Source organism: Pan troglodytes, chromosome 9 (genome assembly GCF_028858775.2).
Source record: "Pan troglodytes isolate AG18354 chromosome 9, NHGRI_mPanTro3-v2.0_pri, whole genome shotgun sequence".
Classification (NCBI taxonomy): Eukaryota; Metazoa; Chordata; class Mammalia; order Primates; family Hominidae; genus Pan; species Pan troglodytes.
In genome coordinates, this window is record NC_072407.2 from 70655683 (window position 1) to 70681222 (window position 25540).

The following is a 25540-nucleotide window of genomic DNA, read 5'->3' on the forward strand; positions in this document are numbered from 1 at the left end:
GGTCCATGTGAGCTGGGGTGCGGGGGAGAGGATCTCTGAGGTGACGTTGGAGTGGGCATTAGGGCAGACCTAGAGTGCGTCCTAGATTGCACGTGTTCTAAAGTGACGTATGACAGCATGGGATATTGAAGCTCACCCGTCTTCCCTGTGTGGTTCCCGTCCCAGCCAGATACCACAGTTCCTTGGATTGGCAGGCGCGCTGTTTCCTGTCACACTTAAAGATCTGCATTGCCACATGATCTCACTTTTCACAGCTGTTTTATCAAGCATGTCCTTTGTGCTTCTGATGTGCTGAGCATGCTGCACACATTATGTACTTATTTCATATGTATACTAGTGAAGCCCTGTGGGGCGTGGGGAGGGTTATTTTCCCATTTTACAGAGGAGAAAACAGAACTGAGAGGGGCTAAGAAATCTACTTATAAGATCACTCAGCTTGTTAAGTGAAGGCAAGTTATATACCAGTTATGTCTAGTTCCAGAAGTCTCGGTTCCTATGTCTCTCATACGTGGAGCCACCATCAGATGTAAGTGAGCAGAGTGGATTGTGTGTGCAGAGCTGACTTTTTGGCTCACTGTATAACCAGCAGGTGTAAGGCATGAGTAGCATTCTAGCTGTAAATTGTGAATGCTAGTGGAAAAGTGCTTGTGGGCATCCCAGTTACGGCCCTAAGCACCCTTTCCCAAGTCAAGTCTGCTTGATAAAATTTTGGTCAAGCCTTCCAGAATAGGTTATATATTCAGGTTGTAATTTTGGCAGGAAGGCAAAACCTGGACACTTTGTTATATACTGTCCCACCTGTTATTCCCTCCCAGTTTTGAGCCTAACATTTGCTTTGTGGGACATGTTCTTCAAGTGGACACCTTTTTTTTTTTCCCAGTAATTTATTTGCAAACCTTCTTTCCTTTCCCTTTTCCCCCCCTTTCCTAGTAGCAGAATCCTGTTTCCAAGTGAAATAGTATGTGGATTCCAATCTGTGGGTCACATAAAAGCTTTCTTGAAGGAACGGTGAACACATAGCTCCTGAAGGCTCTGGAAGCCACAGTTTATACCCCACTGACCTAGTCACTCCCTGTGCTTCTTGGAGGCCGCAGTGGGGCGGTTCTCCCAGAGCATTTGCTCTGCTGCTGCCCTTGCTGAATGCCTGCTCACCCGGTGATGAAGCTTAGATGCACTCACATTTTTCTAGAGCTTTTGCTCCATTCGTTTACATATCAATCAATCAATCATTTTATTAAAAACTTACTAAGTTCAAAACAATGTTAAAATAAGTTGTCCCTGCCCTTGGGGAGCTCAGCTAAGTAGGTTTTGTTTTTCATATTTCTGCTGCAAGTGCCTCCGATGCCTGTCTGTTGCTCCTTAGGACTGGCCAGCCAAGCGCACCAGGTGACACTTCAGTGAATGGCCCTGTATGACGGGTGACGTCTGCTGCTGCTGACTGAGGACTGCAGACCGCCACCACTCAGGGGCTCTGGAGGGGTCAGCTGGAGCCCACCAAGCTGTCACTGCTGCACTCACTCTGCAAGGGATCAGGACCAGCAACCTTTATATTCTAGATTCTAAGACATTGTACAGAGAAATTCAGAAGTGTAAAAATATTGCACATTGACAAATACCAAGAATTTTTGCGTATGTTTATATTGTATTGTTCTAAATAATGGGTAGCCTGTGAAATAAGATCTTGCCACCCATGTAATAATAGTAGTAATACTATAGTTAAAATGGCTGTAAGAATAGTTTTATAAAAGTGAATACACAGATCTATTGTATTTGAAACATAACTATTTGACAATTATTAGTGTGACCAAAGTATTAGGCGGTTTTCATACATTTTTCACCTTGTACAAAATTATGAATTCATTTTTCCTCCAGGCCGACAAGGAGTTGTAGAATGAAAATGCCCTCTAAGTGTTATTTTGGTTGTTCTAACTTACAAAAGTGGTTTTGAATAAGAAATATTTGGTGTTCTTTTTATAACCAGTTTTTGATTGGTAATTGTTTTCTGTATTGTTTAAAACGGATCAAAAATGTAAGTCTATTGGTAGAGATTAAGTATTTATTGCTACATCATAGTTGATAAATTGATGTTATTGTAAAGCCATATGTTCTGTTCAAGTCTTGTTTGCTTGAAATGATTATTCCTACAAGTGAAACACTAGACTATTTGGAGTGTATATGGCTTGTGTTTTGGGATTTTTTTTTTTTTTTTTTTTGGCTTTTGTTTTTGTTTGTTTTTTTGTTTCGTTTGGTAGTTCATCTGCCTTTTAACCCATTCACCAAAATTTACCTTGTTAACAAGCATCACCAATGAACATTTCAGAGCAATCTGCATATTTAACAGACCTAAAATAAATCCTATTAGGCAAGTCAGTTGAAAATGCTCGTGCTGCTAATGGAATTAGAGTGCGTTCATTTTACAGGCTAGTATTTTAAAAGTAGAAATCAAAATCTGGCACCGAAGCATGCTAATTGTTTACTGTACCTTGTGAGGTTTTCACTCATAAATTTAAACCAGTGTGTTTTTTTAGAACTGGTTTGTGTATATATATAGTGATTATGGATACTAATTCAATGTAATTTATAATTTTCTATGTCAATACAAAAATACATCACAGCCTTCTCAAACAGCTCAAGCAATATATTGTATATTGCCATATCGTCTGGTGAAAGGGTTAAATTACTTCACCTCTTGCACTTTTAGATGCAAATCAGTTTTTCATTTCTGTAATAGAAAATTATTCACGTATTTTTACATCATTTGTTTTTCCTGACCAGTATTTAAAACCAAAAGGATATTCTGAAAAATGGCCAATAATTTTTTTAGAAATAGCATCCCAAGCAGCGTGCCTAAACATTACATTGCATATGGAAATAAAAGAATCAAACGTCTAATGCCTTATTATTTCTGATTTCCTTTTTCATTTTAAGTGGTGTGGAGATTCCAGCACTCCCAGGACAGTGGAGTCAGCAGTAAGCCCTGGGACAGGTGGCAAGGGTGGGTCCCTTGACCTTTGCACGCCTCCTCAGGAACCCCCTTTCCCGGGTGAGCCCCTCTCTGAAGAGACTGTCCTTGGGCCTCCTCTGGAAGCAGCACCCCCAGAGGACAGGGCTCCTCCTGCTTGCCTCAGGGCTGCCTGACTTGAATGGCGTTGGACCTCGGGGATTACTGGTAGATAATATGCTCTGGTCTCGCCTGGTGGCGAGTTTTGCCAGCCATGGCCAGGGTTTGGCTCCACTGGTGGCACACGTGGCCTCCGTGGCATGGACCTGGTGGCTTCTCCATCCCACTGTGGCCTCTGTGATATGGACCTGGTGGCTTCTCCATCCTACCCAAGGTAACAGTGTCTTGCTTCATCCCACTGACTGCTGGGAGAGAGCCTCTGGGACTTTTCTTTCTTTGGGGCAGCATTTTGTTTTGTCTTTCGTAGCAGGGAAAGGATATGACAATGGGGAGGACAGTTCTTTTGGAGGTTGGAGGGGCCAAGCCAAGGACAGGAGCAAGTGTGCCCTCATTTTGTTTCTACTTTTAATTTCTGTGTGTTGGCCATACTGAATTATGAGACTAACAGATGTCTACAATACAATACCTGTATTCAAAATAACAAAAATAAACCTGATTCTTTGTTTCTAGAAATCTCTTGTACCTTGCTTGGATTTTTAATGGGTTGATGTGTCCTGCCATTAGGTCCCGTGTTACACTAGGTCCTGTGTGAGAAAGACTGCACTGCACTGTGTGAGAGAGTGGCCTCTGGGATCAGGGGCTCATCCTCCCCACTGCCATAGCCCAGGTGCCCAGAAGAGGTGGTGCCTGACACCGGCTCTCAGTCTTGGGACGGCTCCAAGGGTTCCTCTGGACCTCCAGCTTGTTACTTTTATGTGCAGCGTGTCCCACCTATGTTGTTTGGCTCCCAGCCCAACAAGTCACAGTTAGGTGCTCCATAATGATTCTTAAGATGTGATGCTTATGTAGCTCCTTATTTTGCATTTTCCCTTCACCTGTTTGCTTAAAAACATGTTCTCTAGTCATTACCTCCTAGCAGGTCCTCTGCACAGCCTTTTGCTTTCTGGGCACGCATGCACCCCCTCCGTGCCTGGGCCCACAGGCATCTCACACAGCACTGAGTACACACCTCTGCATGCTGGGCCCGCAGGCAGCTCACTCTGAGCTGTCTGGGTACCCACCTCTACATGCGAGTTCATAGGCATCTCACTGGCAATCGTGTAACCAGGGCACAAGCTCTCCAGCCGGGTGGCTCATCACAGCCCAACTCAGCCACTCATGATGGTGTGACCTTAGGCAGGTGTCAGCTTTTTCTGTTGGGTGGGGAAACAATAGGAACAAGTTCAAAGACTTGAATAGCTTTTTACTTATGGTAAATGTTTAACAAACATTAGCTAACTTTTACTCACTTAACCCCATAATGTCACCTGCTAGCCTTTCTAAATTTCCACTTCAATCCCACCTATTATTTAAAACCTTTACCTTCAGAAAAGTTGAGCATCTTAATCAGATGGGTTTCACTGCCCTTCAGCTTCCAGGGTCAGCTGCATCCGTGTGCCAGGTCTGGCCACCACCTGTGTCTGAATGAAACTGGCTATCCGTATGGAAAGACATGAGCCTTTTTTCCTACTGCACGTCATACACAAGAATTCATCCAAAATAGATTGCAGATCCAAACATGAGCGCTTAGTGAAGTTTTTAAAAGAAAAAATTATCTAAAATGTGGGATGGGCGAAGGCTGCTTTGGATGCAGAGCACATACCGTAGAAGAAAGACATCGGGCTTCCATCAACGTGAAAATGTTCTGCTCTTGAAAATGGACAAGCAAGGAACGGAATGCCAGGCAAGAAATCACACTGTGTGTCCTGACAAAGGACTCAGACCTCGGATATAGGGGAGAAAACTGCAAATCAAAATTAAGATGAAAAGCCCAATTTAACAAATGAGCAAGAGACTTGAACACAGATATTCACGAAGAAGGGACAGATGTTCCCTGACTTACGATCCATGCCGGCCACTTCCCCTCGCGATGGCACAGCTGGCTGGGACTGCTGCTCCCTGCCACCGCTCAGTACTGCAGGAGGGCACTGTGCTGCGCATCCATCACCAGCCCAGGAAAAGATCGGAATTCAGAGTGTGGCTTCTGCTGAGAGCTTAATGCTTCCGAAACGCCATCGTAAAGTCCAAAAACCTGAAATTGAACCGTCTTAAGTCAGGGACCTGTGTATACATGAGTGGCCAATAAGAACATGAAAAGTTGTTTAACATCATCACTTCCTAGGGAGGGCAAGTTAGAATCACAAAAAGGTCCCATTTTCCATCTGTTAGTGTTCAAATGAAAAAGACATCACCAGATAGGAGAATGTGCAGCTGCTAGAACTCACCTATTACTGTCTAAAATAATACTTCCAGTTTAGGAAACTAGTGGGCAAATTCATTTTTTGGTTTGGAGGTTTTAAAAAATTAGACATACTCCTGCAGACTCTCCTAGATACTCAGTGCAAATATATGTCCACAGGTGATTTGTACAAGGATGTTTATTGTCACTTTATTCGTAATATGTCTAACAACAGGAGGGTAGATAAGCAGATTCTGGTGTAGTCATACGATGGACTTCTACTTAGTAACCAACGGGGGTGAACCATGATGAATGCAGCCATGTATATACGTCTCAAAAACGTTGAAGGCTGGACACAGTGGCTCACGCCTGTAATCCCAGCACTTTGGGAAGTCAAGGCAGGCAGATCACCTGAGGCCAGGAGTTGAAGACTAGCCTGGTCAACATGGCAAAAACCCGTCCCTACTAAAATTTTAACAAAAATTAGCCCAGAGTGGTGGTGCACACCTGTAATCCTAGCTACTCAGGAGGATGAGGCACGAGAATCACTTGAATCCGGGAGGTGGAGGTTGCCGTGAGCTGAGATCGTGCCACTGCACTCCAGCCTGGGTGACAAGAGTGAGAACCTGTCTCATAAATAAATAAATGTGTTAAGCAAAAGAAGTAAGATATGTAAGCATCTATACGAAGCTCTAAAACCAACCAAACGAATTGATGGGAGAAATTCGAATAGTGTTTTCTCCTGGCAGGGAAGAGAGAAGGATTGGCTGAAAAGAGCACAGGGACACCTTCTGGGGTGAGGGAAGTCTTCCGCAGCTTGTTGGTGATGGTGGTTATGTGAACGTATACATGTGTCCAAACTCATCAAAACCTACACTTAAGACCTATGCATTTGATTGTATGTGATTTGCACCTTAATCTTTTAGAAGACCTAAGGAAAAGGAGAAGATAAAAGTGCAGCATAGAAAGCATTGTGAGGGAGAACACCCCCCATGGCATGCACCGTGGCCCCGGGACTGCCTTTCCTACCCCGCCAAGGAGAGACCGAGGAGCAGGGCACGCTCTGGGCTCCAGCCTGGATTTGCCCGCCCATGGAGAGGACACGTTCCGGATCGTCCTCTTCCACACAGTAGACTTTCTGTCCTGCCGAAGGGGGAAGTCTGCATCCCTGGGTTAGACACGTCTCATGGAGTCCTCTGCCCGTGACCGGGGGGGGGACATTTGTCTAATCCAGGGATGAAGTCAGAGAACTCATCCAAACCATGCCCCTCAAGCAAGGTTTAGTTTTAAAAAGAAAAAGAAAAGGATGTTGAATCCATTTGTCCGTCGTGCCTTATTTCCCAGAGGGCACTTCAGGAGGGCTGAAGGGGGCATGACCACCTCGCCAGGCATTGTCACAGGAGGCGGTGGGAAGCAGTGGTTTGTATGGAGGGAGTGATGTGAAGATGGGAGAACAGGCCGTGCCGGCTGCTGCTTCCCTTCTCGGGGACAGTCACGCTCTGACCGCGGCTCCAGGGCTGCATCTAATGGTTCAAAGGCCCAGTCACGGGGTCCTGTTGGGAGGAGGTGCTCATGCCCTGGCCTCATGTTTCTCTGTGGGATCTTGGCACTAGGTGAGTGCCCTTGGCCTCTCCACACTCCACTCTAATGGGAGCTTAGTGACTTCACTGAGAGATTTTGGTGAGGATTTGCATTTTTGGTTCAGTCAAAAATGCTTTCTAGGCTGGGCAGGGTGGCTCACGCCTGTAATCCCAGTGCTTTGGGAGGCCAAGACGGGAGGATTGCTTGAGCCCAGGAGTTCGAGACCAGCCGGGGCAACACAGTGAGACCTCATCTCTGAAAAAGTAATAAAAATTCAAAAGCCAAACTAAGGAGTTCCCCCCGCCCATTTGTCTTTCAAATCCTAATTCTCACTTGTTTCTGAACCTTGGTGTCCTTTCCTAAACAAACCAAGAAATACCTTGTTACACTAAATCTGTTTTTTCTCTTTAGAAGACAGGTGGTCAGATTGGGGTTGAAACTAGAACCCAGGAATATGCTGTTGATGTAATAATCATAAAAGTGACAGGCTGAAAATAAGTGGATAGAAAAATAGGGTACAAGCAGAAAATAAGAGTATTCATATCAGGCACAGCAGAGTTTAAAAGCACTGTGCAGGGGTAAGATGCTCTTCATCAAACTATAAATACCGCAGTGGAACAAAACAATTAGAAATGCAAGGAAAGGGTCTTCTGTTTCTAGTTGTAAGAGTAATTTTATCAGAACGCACATCCTGCCAATGATGAAAGTTGGGCTTTTTAAAAACCGGCTTTAAACTTTTTACAACTAGATTACTTGAGCCCAGGAGTCCAAGACCAGCCTGGGGAATGTGGCAAGACCCTGTCTCTACCAAAACAATTTTTTTAAATTAGCCAGGCGTGGTTGTGCGTACCTGTGGTCCCAGCTACTCGGGAGGCTGAGGTGGGAGGATTGCTTGAGCCAGGGAGGTCAAGGCAGCAGTGAGCTGTGATCATGCCACTGCACTCCAGCCTGCGTGACAGAGCAAGACCCTGTCAAAAAAAAAAAAAAAAACACACACACACACAAACAAACTAGGAACAGAAGGAAACTACGTCAACGTAAAAGCCATACGTAAAAACCCATAGCAAACATTTTACTCATTAGTGAAAGACAAAGATTATCCTCTAGGAACAAGAACAAGGCAGGGATGCCCTCTTTCGCCACTTCTATTCAGAGCACTAAAAGTTCTAGCCAGAGAAATTAAGAAGATAAAGAAATACAGGGCATTCGATTTGGAAATGAAGAAGTAAAATTATCTGTTTGCAGATAATATGATTTGAAAATGTAGAAAGCCCTAAAGTGTCCACACACACACACACACACACACACACCAACTATTAGAACTAATAAATGAATTCAGCAAAGTAGCAGGATACAAAGTCAACACACAAAAATCAGCTGAGTGCGGTGGCTCACACCTCTAATCCCAGCACTTTGGGAAGCTGAGGAAGGAGGGTCACTTGACCCTGGGAGGTTGAGTCTGCAGTCAGCTATGATCACATCCTGCACTCCAGCCTGGGCAATATTGTGAGACCCTGCTCAGAACACACATGCACACACATCAGTGGTGTTTCTATATGATACCAATGAAGAATCTAAAAAAGGAAATTATAAAAATAATCCCTTTTACAATAGCATAAAAAGAATAAAATACTTAGGAATTAACCAAAGAAGTGAAAGGTGTGTACAATAGAAACTACAAGACACGGCTGAAAGAAATTAAAGAAAACATTAAGATATGGAAACACATTCCCTGTATATGAATTGGAAGACATAACATTGCTAAAATGTTAATACTACACAAAGCATCTACAGATTCAATGTAATCCCTATCGAAATCCCAATGATATGTTCTTGCAGAAATAGAAAAATCTATTCTAAAATTAATAGAGAACCTCAAGGGACCGTAAGTAGACAAACAATCTTGAAAAAGAACAAAGCTAGAGAACGCATACTTCCTTATTTCAAAATTTACTACAAAGCTACAGTAGTCAAAACATTATGGTACTGGCATAAAGAGAGACATATAAACCAGTGGAATAGAATAGAAGCCCAGGAATAAACCCTGGCATTTATGGTCAAATGATTTTTTTTTTTGAGACATATCCCTCTGTTGCCCAGGCTGGAGTGCAGTGCAGCTCACCACAACCTCCACTCCCTGGGTTCAAGCGATTCTCCTGCCTCAGCCTTCTGAGTAGCTGGGATTACAGGTGTGCACCAGAACACCTGGCTAATTCTTTTTGTATTTTTAGTAGAGATGGTTTTGCCATGTTGGCCAGGCTGGTCTCGAACTCCTGACCTCAAGTGGCCACTTGCCTTGGCCTCCCAAAGTGCTGGGATTACAGGCATGAACCACCATGCCTGGCCTATGGTCAAATGATTTTTGACAAGGGTGCCAAGACCGTTCAGTGGGGAAAGGACAGTGTTTTCAACAAATGGTGCTGGGAAAACTGGATATCCACATGCAAAAGAACAGAATTTGACCCTTACATAACACTATATACAAAAATCAAAATGGATCTAAGACCTAAAACAAATTCCTAGAAGAAAACATAGGGCAAGAGCTTCACAGCACTGGATGTGGCAGTGATTACTTGGATATGACACCAAAGGCACAGGCAACAAAGGAAAAAAATAGACAAATTGGACTTCATGAAAAATTTGAAATGTGGTTCATCAAAAGATACTGTCAATAAGCCAGGTGCAGTGGCCCATGCCTGTAATCCCAGCACTTGGGGAGGCCAAAGTGGGAAGATCCCTTGAGTCCAGGAAATGGAGACCAGCCTAGGCAACATAGGGAGACCCCATCTCTACAAATAATAATTAAAAAAAAATACTGTCAACAGAGTAAGAAGGCAATTCACAGAACAGGAAATATTTACAAATCACGTCTGATAAGTGATTAATATCCAGAATATTTAGAACTCCTAAAACTCAAGAACAAAGAAACAACGTGATTCAAAAATGGGCAAAGGACGTGAATAGACATTTCTCCGAAGAAGATATACAAAGGACAAACACATGTAAAGGTGCTCATCACTAATCATTAGAGAAATGCAAATCCAAACTACCACCTCACATCCGTTAGGATGGCTACTGTAACACATGCACACTCACACAAATAAATGTTGGCAAGGATGTGGAGAAATCAGAACCCTTGTGTGCTTTGGGAATGTAGAACGGTATAGTCGCTGTGGAAAACAGTATGGAGGTTCTTCAAAAAGTTAAAAATAGAATTTCCATATAATGCAACAATTTCACTTCTGGGTATATATATGAAATAATTAAAAGCGGGGTCTTGAAGAGATATTTGGACACTCACGTTCATGCCAGCATTATCCTCAATACCTGCAAAGTGGAGACAACTCAAGTATCCACTGACAGATGAATGACTAAGCAAAATACTGTGTATACAAAAAGTGGAATATTATTCAGCCTTAAAAAAGAAGGAAATGGTACAACATGCTACAACATGGATGAAACTTGAGGACATTAGGCTGAGTGAAATAAGCCAGTAACAGAAAGGCAAATACCACAGAATTCCATTTATTTGAGGTGCCTAGAGTTGTCAAATCTATAGAGACAGACAATAGAGGGGTGGGTGCCGGGGGATGAGGAGTTAGTGTTTAATGCTTAATGGATATAGAGATGAAGTTTTACGGGTGAAAAGAGTGCTGGAGATGGATGATTGTTGTGGTTATACAACATCATTAGGGGAATTTAATACCATTAAACTGTAACTTTTTTTTTTTTTTGAGATGGAGTTTTGCTCTTTTCACCCAGGCTGGAGTGCAGTGGTGCAATCTCGGCTCACTGCAACTTCTGCCTCCCAGTTTCAAGCAATTCTCTTGCCTCAGCCTCCCGAGTAGCTGGAATTACAGGCACAAGCCACCACGCTCAGCTAATTTTTGTATTTTTAGTAGAAACGGGTTTCACCATGTTGGCCAGACTGGTCTCCAACTCTTGACCTCAGGTGATCTGCCTGCCTTGGCCTCCCAAAGTGTTGGGATTACAGGTGTGAGCCACGGCACCCAGGTGAATTGTAACTTTAAAAAATGGTTAAGATGGTATATTTTATGTTATGTATATTTTACTGTCAGGCCTCTGAGCCCAAGCCAAGCCATCACATCCCCTGTGACTTGCACATATACACCCAGATGGCCTGAAGTAACTGAAGAATCACAAAAGAAGTGAATATGCCCTGCCCCGCCTTAACTGATGACACTCCACCACAAAAGAAATGAAAATGGCCGGTCCTTGCCTTAACTGATGACATTCCACCACAAAAGAAGTGTAAATGGCCAGTCCTTGCCTTAAGTGATGACATTACCTTGTGAAAGTCCTTTTCCTGGCTCATCCTGGCTCAAAAGCCTCCCCCACTGAGCACCTTGAGACCCCCACTCCTGCTCGCCAGAGAACAAACCCCCTTTGTAATTTTCCTTTAGCTACACAAATCTTATAAAATGGCCCCACCCCTATCTCCCTTCGCTGACTCTTTTTGGACTCAGCCCGCCTGCACCCAGGTGAAATAAACAGCTTTATTGCTCACACAAAGCCTGTTTAGTAGTCTCTTCACACGGACGCGCATGCAATTTGGTGCCGTGACTCGGATCGGGAGACCTCCCTTGGGAGATCAATCCCCTGTCCTCCTGTTCTTTGCTCCATGAGAAAGATCCACCTATGACCTCAGGTCCTCAGACCAACCAGCCCAAGAAACATCTCACCAATTTCAAATCTGGTAAGCGGCCTCTTTTTACTCTCTTCTCCAACCTCCCTCACTATCCCTCAACCTCTTTCTCCTTTCAATCTTGGTGCCACACTTCAATCTCTCCCTTCTCTTAATTTCAATTCCTTTCATTTTCTAGTAGAGACAAAGGAGACACATTTTATCCATGGACCCAAAACTCCGGCGCCGGTCATGGACTAGGAAGGCAGCTTTCCCTTGGTGTTTAATCATTGCAGGGACGCCTCTCTGATTATTCACCCACGTTTCAGAGGTGTCAGACCACGCGGGGATGCCTGCCTTAGTCCTTCACCCTTAGCGGCAAGTCCAGCTTTTCTGGGGGAGGGGCAAGTATCCCAACCCTTTCTGTGTCTCTACCCCTTCTCTGCTTTTCTGGGGGGCAAGAATCCCCCGATCCCTTATTTCCATGCCCTAACCTCTTATCTCTGTGCCCCAATCCTTTATTTCCGTGCCCCGACCTCTTATTTCTGTGCCCTGATCCCTTATTTCCATGCCCCAACCTCTTATCTCTGCACCCTGATCCCTTATTTCCATGCCCCGACCTCTTATCTCTGCACCCTGATCCCTTATTTCCATGCCCCGACCTCTTATCTCTGCACCCTGATCCCTTATTTCCGTGCCCTGACCTCTTATCTCTGCACCCCAACCCCTTATTTCTGTGCCCTGACCTCTTATCTCTGTGCCCCAACCCCTTATTTCCATGCCCTGACCCCTTTCCTGCTTTTCTGGAAGGTAAGAACCCCCGAACCCCTTCCCTCCGTGTCTCTACTCTCCCTTTTCTTTAAACTTGCCTCCTTCACTATAGGCAAACTTCCACCCTCCATTCCTCCTTCTTCTCCCTTAGCCTGTGTTCTTAAAAACCTAAAACCTCTTCAACTCACACCTGACCTAAAACCTAAATGCCTTATCTTCTTCTGCAACACCGCTTGGCCCCAATACAAACTTGACAATGGCTCTAAATGGCCAGAAAACGGCACTTTCGATTTCTCCATCCTACAAGACCTAAATAATTTTTGTCGAAAAATAGGCAAATGGTCTGAGGTGCCTTACGTCCAGGCATTTTTCACGCTTCGTTCCCTCCCTAGTCTCTGTTCCCAATGCGATTCCTCCCAAATCCTCCTTCTTTCCCTCCCGCCTGTCCCCTTAGTCCCAACCCCAAGCGTTGCTGAGTCTTTCCAGTCTTCCTTTTCTACAGACCCATCTGACTTTTCCCCTCCTCCCCAGGCTGCTCGTTGCCAAGTCCCAATTCCTCCTCAGCCTCCGCTCCTCCACCCTGTAATCCTTCTACCACCTCCCCTCCTCACACCCGGTCCGGCTTACAGTTTAGTTCCGTGACTAGTTCTTCCCCACCTGCCCAACAATTTCCTCTTAGAGAGGTGGCTGGAGCTGAAGGCATAGTCAAAGTACATTTACCTTTTTCTCTATCAGACCTCTCTCAGATCAGTCAGCGTTTAGGCTCTTTCTCATCAGACCCCACTAAATATATACAGGAATTCCAATATCTAACTCTGTCCTACAACTTAACCTAAAGTAACTAAAATGTCACCCTGACTTCTACCCTTTCCCCAGATGAATGGGAAAGAGATTTTCTCTAGCCCAATCTCATGCTGATAACCCCTGGCTTCACAAGCCAGGCCTCCAGGAAGGCATTAGAGCAGTTCCCTGAGAGGATCCCCAATGGAACTACCAGGCAAATTCCCCAGGTATAGCTAGGCGAGATTACATGATTTCCTGCCTAGTTGAAGGGCTTAAAAAGGCAGCTTACAAAGCTGTTAATTATGACAAGCTTAAAGAAATTACCCAAAGTAAGTGGGCAAAGGATATGAACAGACACTTCTCAAAAGACGACATTTATGCAGCCAAAAAACCCATGAAAAAATGCTCATCATCACTGGCCATCAGAGAAATGCAAATCAAAACAACAATGAGATTGCATCTCACGCCAGTTAGAATGGTGATCATTAGAAAGTCAGGAAACAACAGGTGCTGGAGAGGATGTGGAGAAATAGGAACACTTTTACACTGTTGGTGGGACTGTAAACTAGTTCAACCATTGTGGAAGACAGTGTGGCGATTCCTCAGGGATGTAGAACTAGCAATACCATTTGACCCAGCCATCCCATTACTGGGTATATACCCAAAGTATTATAAATCATGCTGCTATAAAGACACATGCACACGTATGTTTATTGTGGCACTATTCACAACAGCAAAGACTTGGAACCAACCTAAATGTCCAACAACATAGACTGGATTAAGAAAATGTGGCACATACACACCATGGAATACTATGCAGCCATAAAAAATGATGAGTTCATGTCCTTTGTAGGGACATGGATGAAACTGGAAACCATCATTCTCAGCAAACTATCGCAAGGACAAAAAACCAAACACCGCGTGTTCTCACTTATAGGCGGGAATTGAACAATGAGAATACATGGACACAGGAAGGGGAACATCACACACCGGGGACTGTTGTGGGGTGAGGGGAGGGATAGCATTAGGAGATATACCTAATGCTAAATGACGAGTTAATGGGTGCAGCACACCAACATGGCACATGTATACATATGTAACAAACCTGCACGTTGTGCACATGTACCCTAAAACTTAAAGTATAATAATCATAATGAAAAATAAATAAATAAATAAATAAAGTATATTCCTCAAAAAAAAAAGAAACTGCCCAAAGTAAAGACGAAAACCCAGCCCAGTTCATGGCCCACTTAGCAGCAACCCTTAGACGCTATACTGCCCTAGACCCAGAAAGGCCAGAAGGCTGCCTTATTCTTAATATGCATTTTATCACCCAATCCACTCCTGACATTAGGAAAAAACTTCAAAAATTAGAATCTGGCCCTCAAACCCCACAACAGGAATTAATCAACCTCGCCTTCAAGGTGTATAATAATACAGAGGAAGCAGCCAGACGGCAACACATTTCTAAGTTACAATTACTTGCCTCTGCTGTGAGAAAAAACCCAGCCACACCTCCAGCATACAAGAACTTCAAAATGCCTAAGCCGCACACACCTAAGCTCAGCAGTCAAGCATTCCTACAAGACTTTCTCCATCACGATCTTGCTTCAAGTGCCAGAAATCTGGCCACTGGGCCAAGGAATGCCCGCAGCCCAGGATTCCTTCCAAGCCATGTCCTATCTGTGCAGGGACCCACTGGAAGGCAGACTGCCCAGCTCACCCGGCAGCCACTCCTAGAGCCCCTAAAGCTCTAGCCCAAGGCTCTCTGACTGACTCCTTCCCAGATCTGCTCGGCTTAGTGACTGAAGATTGACGCTGCCTGATCGCCTCAGAAGCCCCCTGGACCATCACGGATGCCAAGCTTCAGGTAACTCTCACAGTGGAGGGTACGTCCATCCCCTGTTTAATCAATACAGGGGCTACCCACTCCACATTACCTTCTTTCCAAGGGCCTGTTTCCTTTGCCCCCATAACTGTTGTAAGTATTGACGGCCAAGCTTCAAAACCCCTAAAAACTCCTACTCTGGTGCCAACTTAGACAACACTGTTTTATGCACTCTTTTTTAGTTATCCCCACCTGCCCAGTTCCCTTATTAGGCTGAGATATTTTAACCAAATTATCTGCTTCCCTGACTATTCCTGGACTACAGCTGCATCTCATTGCCGCCCTTCTAACCCAAAGCCTCCTTCGCGTCTTCCTCTCGTATCCCCCCACCTTAACCCACAAGTATGGGACATCTCTACTCCTTCCCTGGCAACCGATCACATGCCCATTACCATCCCATTAAAACCTAACCACCCTTACCCTGCTCAACGCCAATATCCCATCCCATAGCACGCTTTAAAAGGATTAAAGCCTGTTATCACTCGCCTGCTACAGCATGGGCTTCTAAAACCTATAAACTCTCCTTACAATTCCCCCATTTTACCTGTCCAAAAACCAGACAAGTCTTGCAGATTAGTTCAGGATCTATGCCTTATCAACCAAATTGTTTTGCCTATCCACCCTGTGCTGCCCAACCCGTACACTCTTTTGTCCTCAATACCTTCCTCCACAACTCACTCTTCCATTCTTGATCTTAAAGATGCCCTTTTCACTATTCCCCTGCACCCCTCGTCCCAGCCTCTCTTTGCTTTCACCTGGACTGACCCTGACACCCATCAGTCCCAGCGGCTTACCTGGGCTGTGCTGCCACAAGGTTTCAAGGACAGCCCTCATTACTTCAGCCAAGCTCTTTCTCATGATTTACTTTCTTTCCACACCTCCGCTTCTCACCTTATTCAATATATTGATGACCTTCTTCTTTGTAGCCCTTCCTTTGAATCCTCTCAACAAGACACACTTCTGCTTCTTCAGCATTTATTCTCCAAAAGATATCAGGTATCCCCCTCCAAAGCTCAAATTTCTTCCCCATCTGTTACATACCTCGGCATAATTCTTCATAAAAACACACGTGCTCTCCCTGCCGATCGTGTCCGACTGATCTCTCAAACCCCAACCCCTTCTACAAAACAACAACTCCTTTCCTTCCTGGGCATGGTTGGATACTTTCGCCTTCAGATACCTAGTTTTGCCATCCTAACAAAACCATTATATAAACTCACACACAAAAAAAACCCTAGTTGACCCCATAGATCCTAAATCCTTTCCCCACTCCTCTTTCTGTTCCTTGAAGACAGCTTTAGAGACTGCCCCCACCCAGGCTCTCCCTGACTCATCCCCACTCTTTTCATTACACACAGCCAAAGTGCAGCGCTGTGCAGTCAGAATTCTTACACAAGGACCAGGATCGCATCCTGTAGCCTTTTTGTCCAAACAACTTGACCTCACTGTTTTAGGCTGGCCATCATGTCTCTGTGCAGCGGCTGCTGCAGCCCTAATACTTTTAGAGGCCCTCAAAATCACAAACTATGCTCAACTCACTCTCTACAGCTCTCATAATTTCCAAAATCTATTTTCTTCCTCACACCTGACACATATACTTTCTGCTCCCCGGCTCCTTCAGCTGTACTCACTCTTTGTTAAGTCCCACAATTACCATTGTTCCTGGCCCAGACTTCAATCCAGCCTCCCACATTATTCCAGATACCACACCTGACCCTCATGACTGCATCTCTTTGACCCACCTGACATTCACCCCATTTCCCCACATTGCCTTCTTCCCTATTTCTCACCCTGATCACACTTAGTTTACTGATGGCAGTTCCACCAGGCCTAATCACCACTCACCAGCAAAGGCAGGCTATGCTATACTATCTTCCACATCTATCATTAAGGCTACCGCTCTGCACGCCTCCACTACCTCTCAGCAAGCCGAACTAGTTGCCTTAACTGAAGCCCTCACTCTTGCAAAAAGACTACGCGTCAATATCTATACTGATTCTAAATATGCCTTTCATATTCTGCACCACCATGCGGTCATATGGGCTGAAAGAGGTTTCCTCACTACACAAGGGTCCTCCATCATTAATGCCTCTTTAATAAAAACTCTACTCAAGGCCGCTTTACATCCAAAGGAAGCTGGAGTCATTCACTGCAAGAGGCATCAAAAGGCATCAGATCCCATTGCTCTAAGCAACACTTATGCTGATAAAGTAGCTAGACAAGCAGCTAGCTTTCCAAATTCTGTCTCTCACAGCAACACTTATGCTGATAAAGTAGCTAGACAAGCAGCTAGCTCTGCAACTTCTGTCCCTCACGGCCAGTTTTTCTCCTTCACATCAGTCACTCCCACCTACTCCCCCGCTGAAACTTCCACCTGTCAATCTCTTCCCACACAAGGCAAATAGTTCTTAGACCAAGGAAAATATCTCCTTCCAGCCTCACAAGCCCATTCTATTCTGTCGTCATTTCATAACCTCTTCCATGTAAGTTACAAGCCACTAGCCCGTCTCTTAGAACCTCTCATTTCCTTTCCATCATAGAAATCTATCCTCAAGGAGATCACTTCTCAGTGTTCCATCTGCTATTCTACTACCCCTCAAGGATTGTTCAGACCCCTCCCTTCCCTACACATCAAGCTCAAAGATTTGCCCCCGCCCAGGACTGGCAAATTGACTTTACTCACATGCCTCCAGTCAGAAAACTAAAATATCTTAGTCTAGGTAGACACTTTCACTAGATAAGTAGAGGCCTTCCCCACAGGGTCTGTGAAGGCCACCGCAGTCATTTCTTCCCTTCTGTCAGACATAATTTCTCAGTTTGGCCTTCCCACCTCTATACAGTCTGATAACAGACCAGCCTTTACTAGTCAAATCACCCAAGCAGTTTCTCAGGCTCTTGGTATTCAGTAGAACCTTCATATCCCTTACCATCCTCAATCTTCAGGAAAAGTAGAAAGGACTAATAGTCTTTTAAAGACACACCTCACCAAGCTCAGCCACCAACCTCAAAAAGATTAGTTAGTACTTTTACCTCTTGCCCTTCTCAGAATTAGAGCCTGTCCTCAAGATGCTACAAGGTACAGTCCATTTGAACTTTTATATAGACGCACTTTCTTGCTTAGCCCCAACCTCATCCCAGACACCAGCCCTCTAGGCGACTATCTTCCAGTCCTCCAGCAGGCTAGACAGGAAATTCACCAAGCTGTAATCCTCTCTTGCCTACTCCAGATCCCCAGCCATAAGAAGACACCCTAGCTAAACGATCAGTTCTTGTTAAAAATCTGACCCCTCAAACTCTACAACCTCGATGGACCGGACCCTACTTAGTCATCTATAGTACCCCGACTGCCGTCCACCTGCAGGATCCTCCCCACTAGGTTCACCATTCCAGAATAAAGCTGTGTCCATCGGACAGCCAGCCTAATCCCTCCTCTTCCTCCTGGAAGTCGCAAGTACTCTCCCCTACTTCCCTTAAACTCACTCCTATTTCTGAAGAACAGTAATAACCCTTATGAGCCTAATACATCCCTTCATTCTATTAGGTCTGTTCGTCCTTACCCTACTTTTTGCAACAATGAAGTCACCCCCACCACTTAGGCCGAGCCCCAAAAAACTTGTCATCCATACTATTTTCTGTCTAGTCATACTCCTATTCTCCTTTCTCAACTACTTATAAATGCCCTACTCTTGTTTACACTGCCAGTTTACACTGTTTCTTCAAGCCATCACAGCTGATATCCCTTGGTGCTATCCCCAAACTGCCACTCTTAATTCCCTCTTAAAGTAAGTAGATGATCTTTGCTGGCAGGGCACCCTCCAATACTTCCACCCTGATGAAGTTCTATTCCTTACTTTTATACTCACTCTTATTCTCATTCCCATTCTTATGCCACCCTTTACCTCTCCCCAGCTATCTCCACTACACTATCAACCTTACCCAATCTCTCCTAGCCACCTCTAATCCCTCCTTAGTGAACAACTGCTGGCTTTGCATTTCCCTTTCTTCCAGTGCCTACACAGCTGTCCCCACCTTACAGACAGACTAGGCAACATCTCCTGTCTCCTTACACCTCCAAACTTCCTTTAACAGCCCTCACCTTTACCCTCCTGAAGAACTCATTTACTTTCTAGACAAGTCCAGCAAGACCTCCCCAGACATTTCACATCAGCAAGATGCCGCCCTCCTCCGCACTTATTTAAAAAACCTTTCTCCTTATATTAACTCTACTCCCCCCATATTTGGACCTCTTACAACACAAACTACTATTCCTGTGGCCGCTCCTTTATGTATCTCTTGGCAAAGACCTACCGGAATTCCCCTAGGTAATCTTTCACCTTCTCGATGTTCCTTTACTCTTCATCTCCGAAGCCCAACTACACACATCACTGAAACAATTAAAGCCTTCCAGCTCCGTATTACAGACAAGCCCTCTATCAATACTGACAAATTTAAAAACGTTAGCAGTAATTATTGCTTAGGAAGACACTTACCCTGTATTTCACTCCATCCTTGGCTACCTTCCCCTTGCTCATCAGACTCTCCTCCCAGGCCCTCTTCTTGTTTATTTATACTCAGCCCCAAAAATAACAGTGAAAGGTTTCTCGTAGATACTCAACGTTTTCTCATACAACATGAAAATTGAACCTCCCCCTCTACGCAGTTACCCCATCAGTCCCCATTACAACCTCTGACAGCTGCCGCCCCAGCTGGATCCCTAGGAGTCTAAGTACAACACACCCCTCTCAGCACTCCTTCTCACCTTTTTACTTTACATCTCCAGTTTTGCCTCGCACAAGGTCTCTTCTTCCTCTGTAGATCCTCTACCTACATGTGTCTACCTGCTAATTAGACAGGCACATGCACACTAGTTTTCCTTACTCCCAAAATTCAATTTGTAAATAGCACCAAAAAGCTCCCTGTTCCCCTCATGACACCGACACGACAAAAAAAAAAAAGACTTTCTGCCTTCACTATTGCTCTCAGTATTAGAATAGCAGGCATTTCAACCTCTGTCATGACCTTCCGTAGCCTGTCTAATGACTTCTCTGCTAGCATCAGACATATCACAAACTTTATCAGTCCTCCAGGCCCAAGTTGACTCTTTAGCTGCGGTTGTCCTCCAAAACCACCGAGGCCTTGACTTACTCACTGCTGGAAAAGGAAGACTCTGTATATTCTTAAATGAAAAGTGTTGTTTTTACCTAAATCAATCTAGCCTAGTGTATGACAACATAAAAAAACTCAAGGATCGAGCCCCAAAACTTGCCAACCAAGCAAGTAATTACGCTGAACCCCCCTGGGCACTCTCTAATTAGATGTCCTAAGTCCTCCCAATTCTTAGTCCTTTAATACCCATTTTTCTCCTTCTTTTATTCGGACCTTGTATCTTCCGTTTAGTTTCTCAATTCATCCAAAACCGTATCCAGGCCATCACCAATCATTCTATGCGACAAATGTTTCTTCTAACAACCCCACAATATCACTCCTTACCATGAGATCTCCCTTCAGCTTAATCTCTCCCACTCTAAGTTCCCACGCCGCCCCTAATCCTGCTTGAAGCAGCCCTGAAAAACATCGCCCATTCTCTCTCTCCATTCCACCCCCCAAAAATTTTTGCCGCCCCAACACTATTTTGTTTTATTTTTCTTGTTAATATAAGAAGGCAGGAATGTCAGGCCTCTGAGCCCAAGCCAAGCCATCGCATCCCCTGTGACTTGCACGTATACGCCCAGGTGGCCTGAAGTAACTGAAGAATCACAAAAGAAGTGAATATGCCCTGCCCCGCCTTAACTGATGACATTCCACCAAAAAGAAGTGAAAATGGCCGGTCCTTGCCTTAAGTGATGACATTACCTTGTGAAAGTCCTTTTCCTGGCTCTTCCTGACTCAAAAAGCTCCCCCACTGAGTGCCTTGAGATCCCCACTCCTGCCTGCCAGAGAACAAACCCCCTTTGACTGTAATTTTCCTTTACCTACCCAAATCCTATAAAACAGCCCCACCCCTATCTCCCTTCGCTGACTCTCTTTTCAGACGCAGCCCGCCTGCACCCAGGTGATTAAAAGCTTTACTGCTCACACAAAGCCTGTTTAGTAGTCTCTTCACACGGATGCACGTGAAATTTACCACATTTGAAAAACATATTGCATTACAGAGGAGTGAGTGGGTGGCAGAAAGGAGGGCAGAAATAATGGCCACACTTAAAGATCTAAAGGATGGGTGGTTCCTATCACGTCTCCATTTAATTCTCCGGTCTGGCCTGCAGAAGCCAGATGACACTGAATTTAACTAGAGTTTAGAGCCGACTTAACTAGCTCATAGCCCTGGTGGCGCTGTTGCGCCAGATGTGGTATCTTTGCTAGAGCAGGTAAATGTGGCCTCAAACACACAGTATGTAATCCTTTGATGAGGCTAAGGTCTCCTCTAGCCCAAATCTTAATGTAATCATGGGCATGATATCTCATCACATTTGCTGTATTCTACTAGTTAGAAGCAATTACGATATCTTGTCTATTCAGGCTGCTAACAAAATACCTTAGCCTGAGTACTTTATAAACAATAGAAATTTATTTCTTGCAGTTCTTGGGCTGTGAGGTCCAAGATCAAGGTGCCAGCAGATCTGGTGTCTGGTGAGGGCTGGCCCTCTGCTTCCACGATGGAGCCTCGTTCCTGTGTGTTCACGGGGCAGAAGGGGCAGGGGTGCCTTTTGACCTCTTTTATAAGGGCACCAATTCCATTTGTGAGGGTGGAGTCCTCATGACCTAAACACCTTCCAAATCCCCACCTCTTCATGCTACTGTATCGGGCCGCAACCTTCAACATTTGAATTTTGGGGGATACCAATATTTAGACTGTAGCACACAAATCCCACCCACAATCAACAGGGGAGATTATACAAGGACATGAATACCTGGAAGCAGGGATCATGGGGTTCCCTTAACGTCTGTCTACTACACCTTCTAAAATAAAAGACAGGCTGAGCACCGGGGCTCACGCCTGTAATCCCAACACTTTCAGAGGCCGAGGCAGGAGGACTGCTTGAGCCCAGGAATTCGAGACCCCATGTCTACAAAAAATTTAAAAAATTAGCCAGGTGTGGTTGTCAGGCCTCTGAGCCCAAGCCAAGCCATCGCATCCCCTGTGACTTGCACGCATATGCCCAGATGGCCTGAAGTAACTGAAGAATCACAAAAGAAGTGAAAATGGCCTGTTCCTGCCTTAACTGATGACATTGTCTTGTGAAATTCCTTCTCCTGGCTCATCCTGGCTCAAAACCTCCCCCACTGAGTACCTTGTGACCCCCACTCTGCCTGCCAGAGAACCCCCCTTTGACTGTAATTTTCCTTTACCTACCCAAATCCTATAAAATGGCCCCACCCCATCTCCCTTTGCTGACTCTCTTTGGACTCAGCCCACCTGCACCCAGGTGATTAAAAGCTTTATTGCTCACACAAAGCCTGTTTGGTGGTCTCTTCACATGGATGCCTATGAAATTTGGGGCCGTGACTCAGATCGGGGGACCTCCCTTGGGAGATCAATCCCCTGTCCTCCTGTTCTTTGCTCCATGAGAAAGATCCACCTACGACCTCAGGTCCTCAGACCAACCAGCCCAAGGAACATCTCACCAATTTTAAATCGGGTAAGTGGCCTCTTCTTACTCTCTTCTCCAACCTCTCTCACTGTCCCTCAACCACTTTCTCCTTTCCACTCTTCAATCTCTCCCTTCTCTTAATTTCAATTCCTTTCATTTTCTGGTAGAGAGAAAGGAGACACGTTTTATCCATGGACTCAAAACTCCAGCGCCGGTCACGGACTAGAGAAGGCAGCCTTCCCTTGGTGTTTAATCATTGCAGGGGCACCTCTTTGATTATTCACCCAGGTTTCAGAGGTGTCAGACCATGCAGGGACGCCTGCCTTGGTCCTTCACCCTTAGTGGCAAGTACCCCAACCCCTTCTCTCCGTGTCTCTACCCATTCTCCACCTTTCTGCGGGGCAAGAAACCCCAACCCCTTCTCCTTCACCCTGAGTGGCAAGTCCCGCTTTTCTAGAGGAGGGGCAAGTACCCCAACGTCATATCTCTGCACCCCAATCCCTTATTTCCATGCCCCGACCTCTTATCTCTGCACCCCATGCCTTATTTCCACACCCCGACCTCTTATCTCTGCACCCCAACCCCTTATTTCCACGCCCCAACCCCTTTCCTGCTTTTCTGGAAGGTAAGAACTCCCAAACCCCTTCCCTCCATGTCTCTACTCTCTTTTCTCTGGGCTTGCTTCCTTCACTATGGGCAACTTTCCACCCTCCATTCCTCCTTCTTCTCCCTTAGCCTGTGTCCTCAAAAACTTAAAACCTCTTCAGCTCTCACCTGACCTAAAATCTAAGCGTCTTATTTTCTTCTGCAATGCCACTTGACCCCAATACAAACTCGACAGTAGTTCCAAATAGCTGGAAAATGACACTTTCAATTTTTCCATCCTACAAGATCTAAATAATTCTTATCATAAAATGGGCAAATGGTCTGAGGTTCCTGATGTCCAGGCATTCTTTCACACATCGGTCCCTCTCTAGTCTCTGTTCCCAGTGCAACTCATCCCAAATCTTTCTCCTTTCCCTCCCACCTGTCCCCTCAGTCCCAATCCCAAGTGTCGCTGAGCCTTTCTAATCTTCCTTTTCTACAGACCCATCTGACCTCTCCCCTCCTCCCCAGGCTGCTCCTCGCCAGGCCGAGCTAGGTCCCAATTCTTCCTCAGCCTCCGCTCCTCCACCCTATAATCCTTTTATCGCCTCCCCTCCTCACACCTGGTCCAGCTTACAGTTTCGTTCCGTGACTAGCCCTCCCCCACCTGCCCAGCAATTTACTCTTAAAAAGGTGGCTGGAGCTAAAGGCATAGTCAAGGTTAATGCTCCTTTTTCTTTATCCCAAATCAGATAGCGTTTAGCCTCTTTTTCATCAAATATAAAAATCCAGCCCAGTTCATGACTCCTTTGGCAGCAATCCTGAGACACTTTACAGCCCTAGATCCTAAAAGGTCAAAAGGCCGTCTTATTCTCAAAATACATTTTATTTCCCAATCTGCTCCCAACATTAAATAAAACTCCAAAAATTAAATTCCGGCCCTCAAACCCCACAACAGGATTTAATTAACCTTACCTTCAAGGTGTACAATAATAGAAAAAGGTTGCAATTCCTTGCCTCCACTGTGAGACAAACCCCAGCCACATCTCCAGCACACAAGAACTTCCGAACATCTAAACCGCAGTGGCCAGGCATTCCTCCAGAACCTCCTCCCCCAGGAGCTTGATACAAGTGCCAGAAATCTGGCCACCAGGCCAAGGAATGCCTACAGCCCAGAATTCCTCCTAAGCTGCGTCCCATCTGTGCGGGACCCCACTGGAAATCGGACTGTTCAACTCACCTGGCAGCCACTCCCAGAGCTCCTGGAACTCTGGCCCAAGGCTGACTGCTTCCCAGATCTTCTTGGCTTAGTGGCTGAACACTGACGCTGCCCGATTGCCTCAGAAGCCCCCTAGACCATCAGGGATGCCAAGCTTCGCATAACTCTCACAGTGGAAAGTAAGTCCATCCCCTTCTTAATCAATACGGAGGCTACTCACTCCACATCACCTTCTTTTCAAGGGCTTGTTTCCCTTGCCTCCATAACTGTTGTAAGTATTGATGGCCAGGCTTCTAAACCTCTTAAAACTCCCCAACTCTGGTGCCAAATTAGACAGTACTCTTTTAAGCACTCCTTTTAGTTATCCCCACCTGCCCAGTTCCCTTATTAGGCTGAGACACTTTAACTAAATTATCTGCTTCCCTGACTATTCCTGGGCTACAGCCACACCTCATTGCCACCCTTCTTCCCAATCCAAAGCCTCCTTTGCGTCCTCCTCTTGTATCCCCCAACCTTAACCCACAAGTGTAAGACACCTCTACTCCCTCCTTTGTGACTGATCATGCACCGCTTACCATCTCATTAAAACCTAATCACCCTTACCCGGCTCAATGCCAATATCCCATCCCACAGCATGCTTTGAAAGGATTAAAGCCTGTTATCACTTGCCTGCTACAGTATGGCCTTTTAAAGCTATAAACTCTCCTTATAATTCCCCTGTTTTACCTGTCCTAAAACCAGACAAGCCTTACAAGTTAGTTCAGGATCTATGCCTTATCAACCAAATTGTTTTGCCTATCCACCCCACGGTGCCAAACCCATATACTCTCCTATCCTCAATTCCTCCCTCCACAATCCATTATTCTGTTCTGGATCTCAAACATGCTTTCTTTACTATTCCTTTGCACCCATCATCCCAGCCTCTCTTCGCTTTCACTTAGACTGACCCTGATACCCATGAGGCTCAGCAAATTACCTGGGCTGTACTGCCACAAGGCTTCACAGACAGCCCCCATTACTTCAGTCAAGCCCAAATTTCTTTCTCATCTGTTACCTATCTCAGCATAATTCTCATAAAAACACACGTGCTCTCCCTGCTGATCGTGTCCGATTAATCTCCCAAACCTCAATCCCTTACAA

General features: G+C 45.2%; 1 protein-coding gene and 1 long non-coding RNA gene across 53 annotated transcripts in view; one reads left to right on the top strand and one right to left on the bottom strand.

Annotated features, from left to right (window-relative positions):
• Nucleotides 1-3634, top strand: part of PPP6R3 (protein phosphatase 6 regulatory subunit 3) — a 153984-nt gene extending 150350 nt beyond the window's left edge. For 26 of the 50 annotated variants that reach the window (XM_009423582.4, XM_054661477.2, XM_063783131.1 and 23 more), the window contains one exon: nucleotides 1334-3634. In XM_009423582.4, coding sequence (XP_009421857.1) covers nucleotides 1334-1415 — 82 coding nt within the window. In that variant the 3' untranslated portion in view covers nucleotides 1416-3634. The remainder of the gene's footprint in view (nucleotides 1-1333) is intronic. The other 24 variants (XM_001173771.7, XM_001173705.7, XM_024347289.3 and 21 more) reach the window with 1 other exon arrangement.
• Nucleotides 865-24984, bottom strand: LOC112204760 (uncharacterized). 3 transcript variants are annotated; one of them, XR_008537864.2, is made up of 5 exons: nucleotides 24422-24984; nucleotides 5847-7868; nucleotides 5004-5192; nucleotides 4484-4904; nucleotides 865-4314 (listed from the first exon to the last, which is right to left on the bottom strand). It is a non-coding gene; the product is annotated as an uncharacterized LOC112204760 (long non-coding RNA). The 3 variants fall into 3 exon arrangements; XR_010147266.1 differs by having other exon boundaries at nucleotides 5847-5965; nucleotides 24422-24969; XR_010147267.1 differs by lacking the exon at nucleotides 5847-7868 and having other exon boundaries at nucleotides 24422-24968.
• Between the last annotated feature and the right edge of the window lie 556 nt (nucleotides 24985-25540).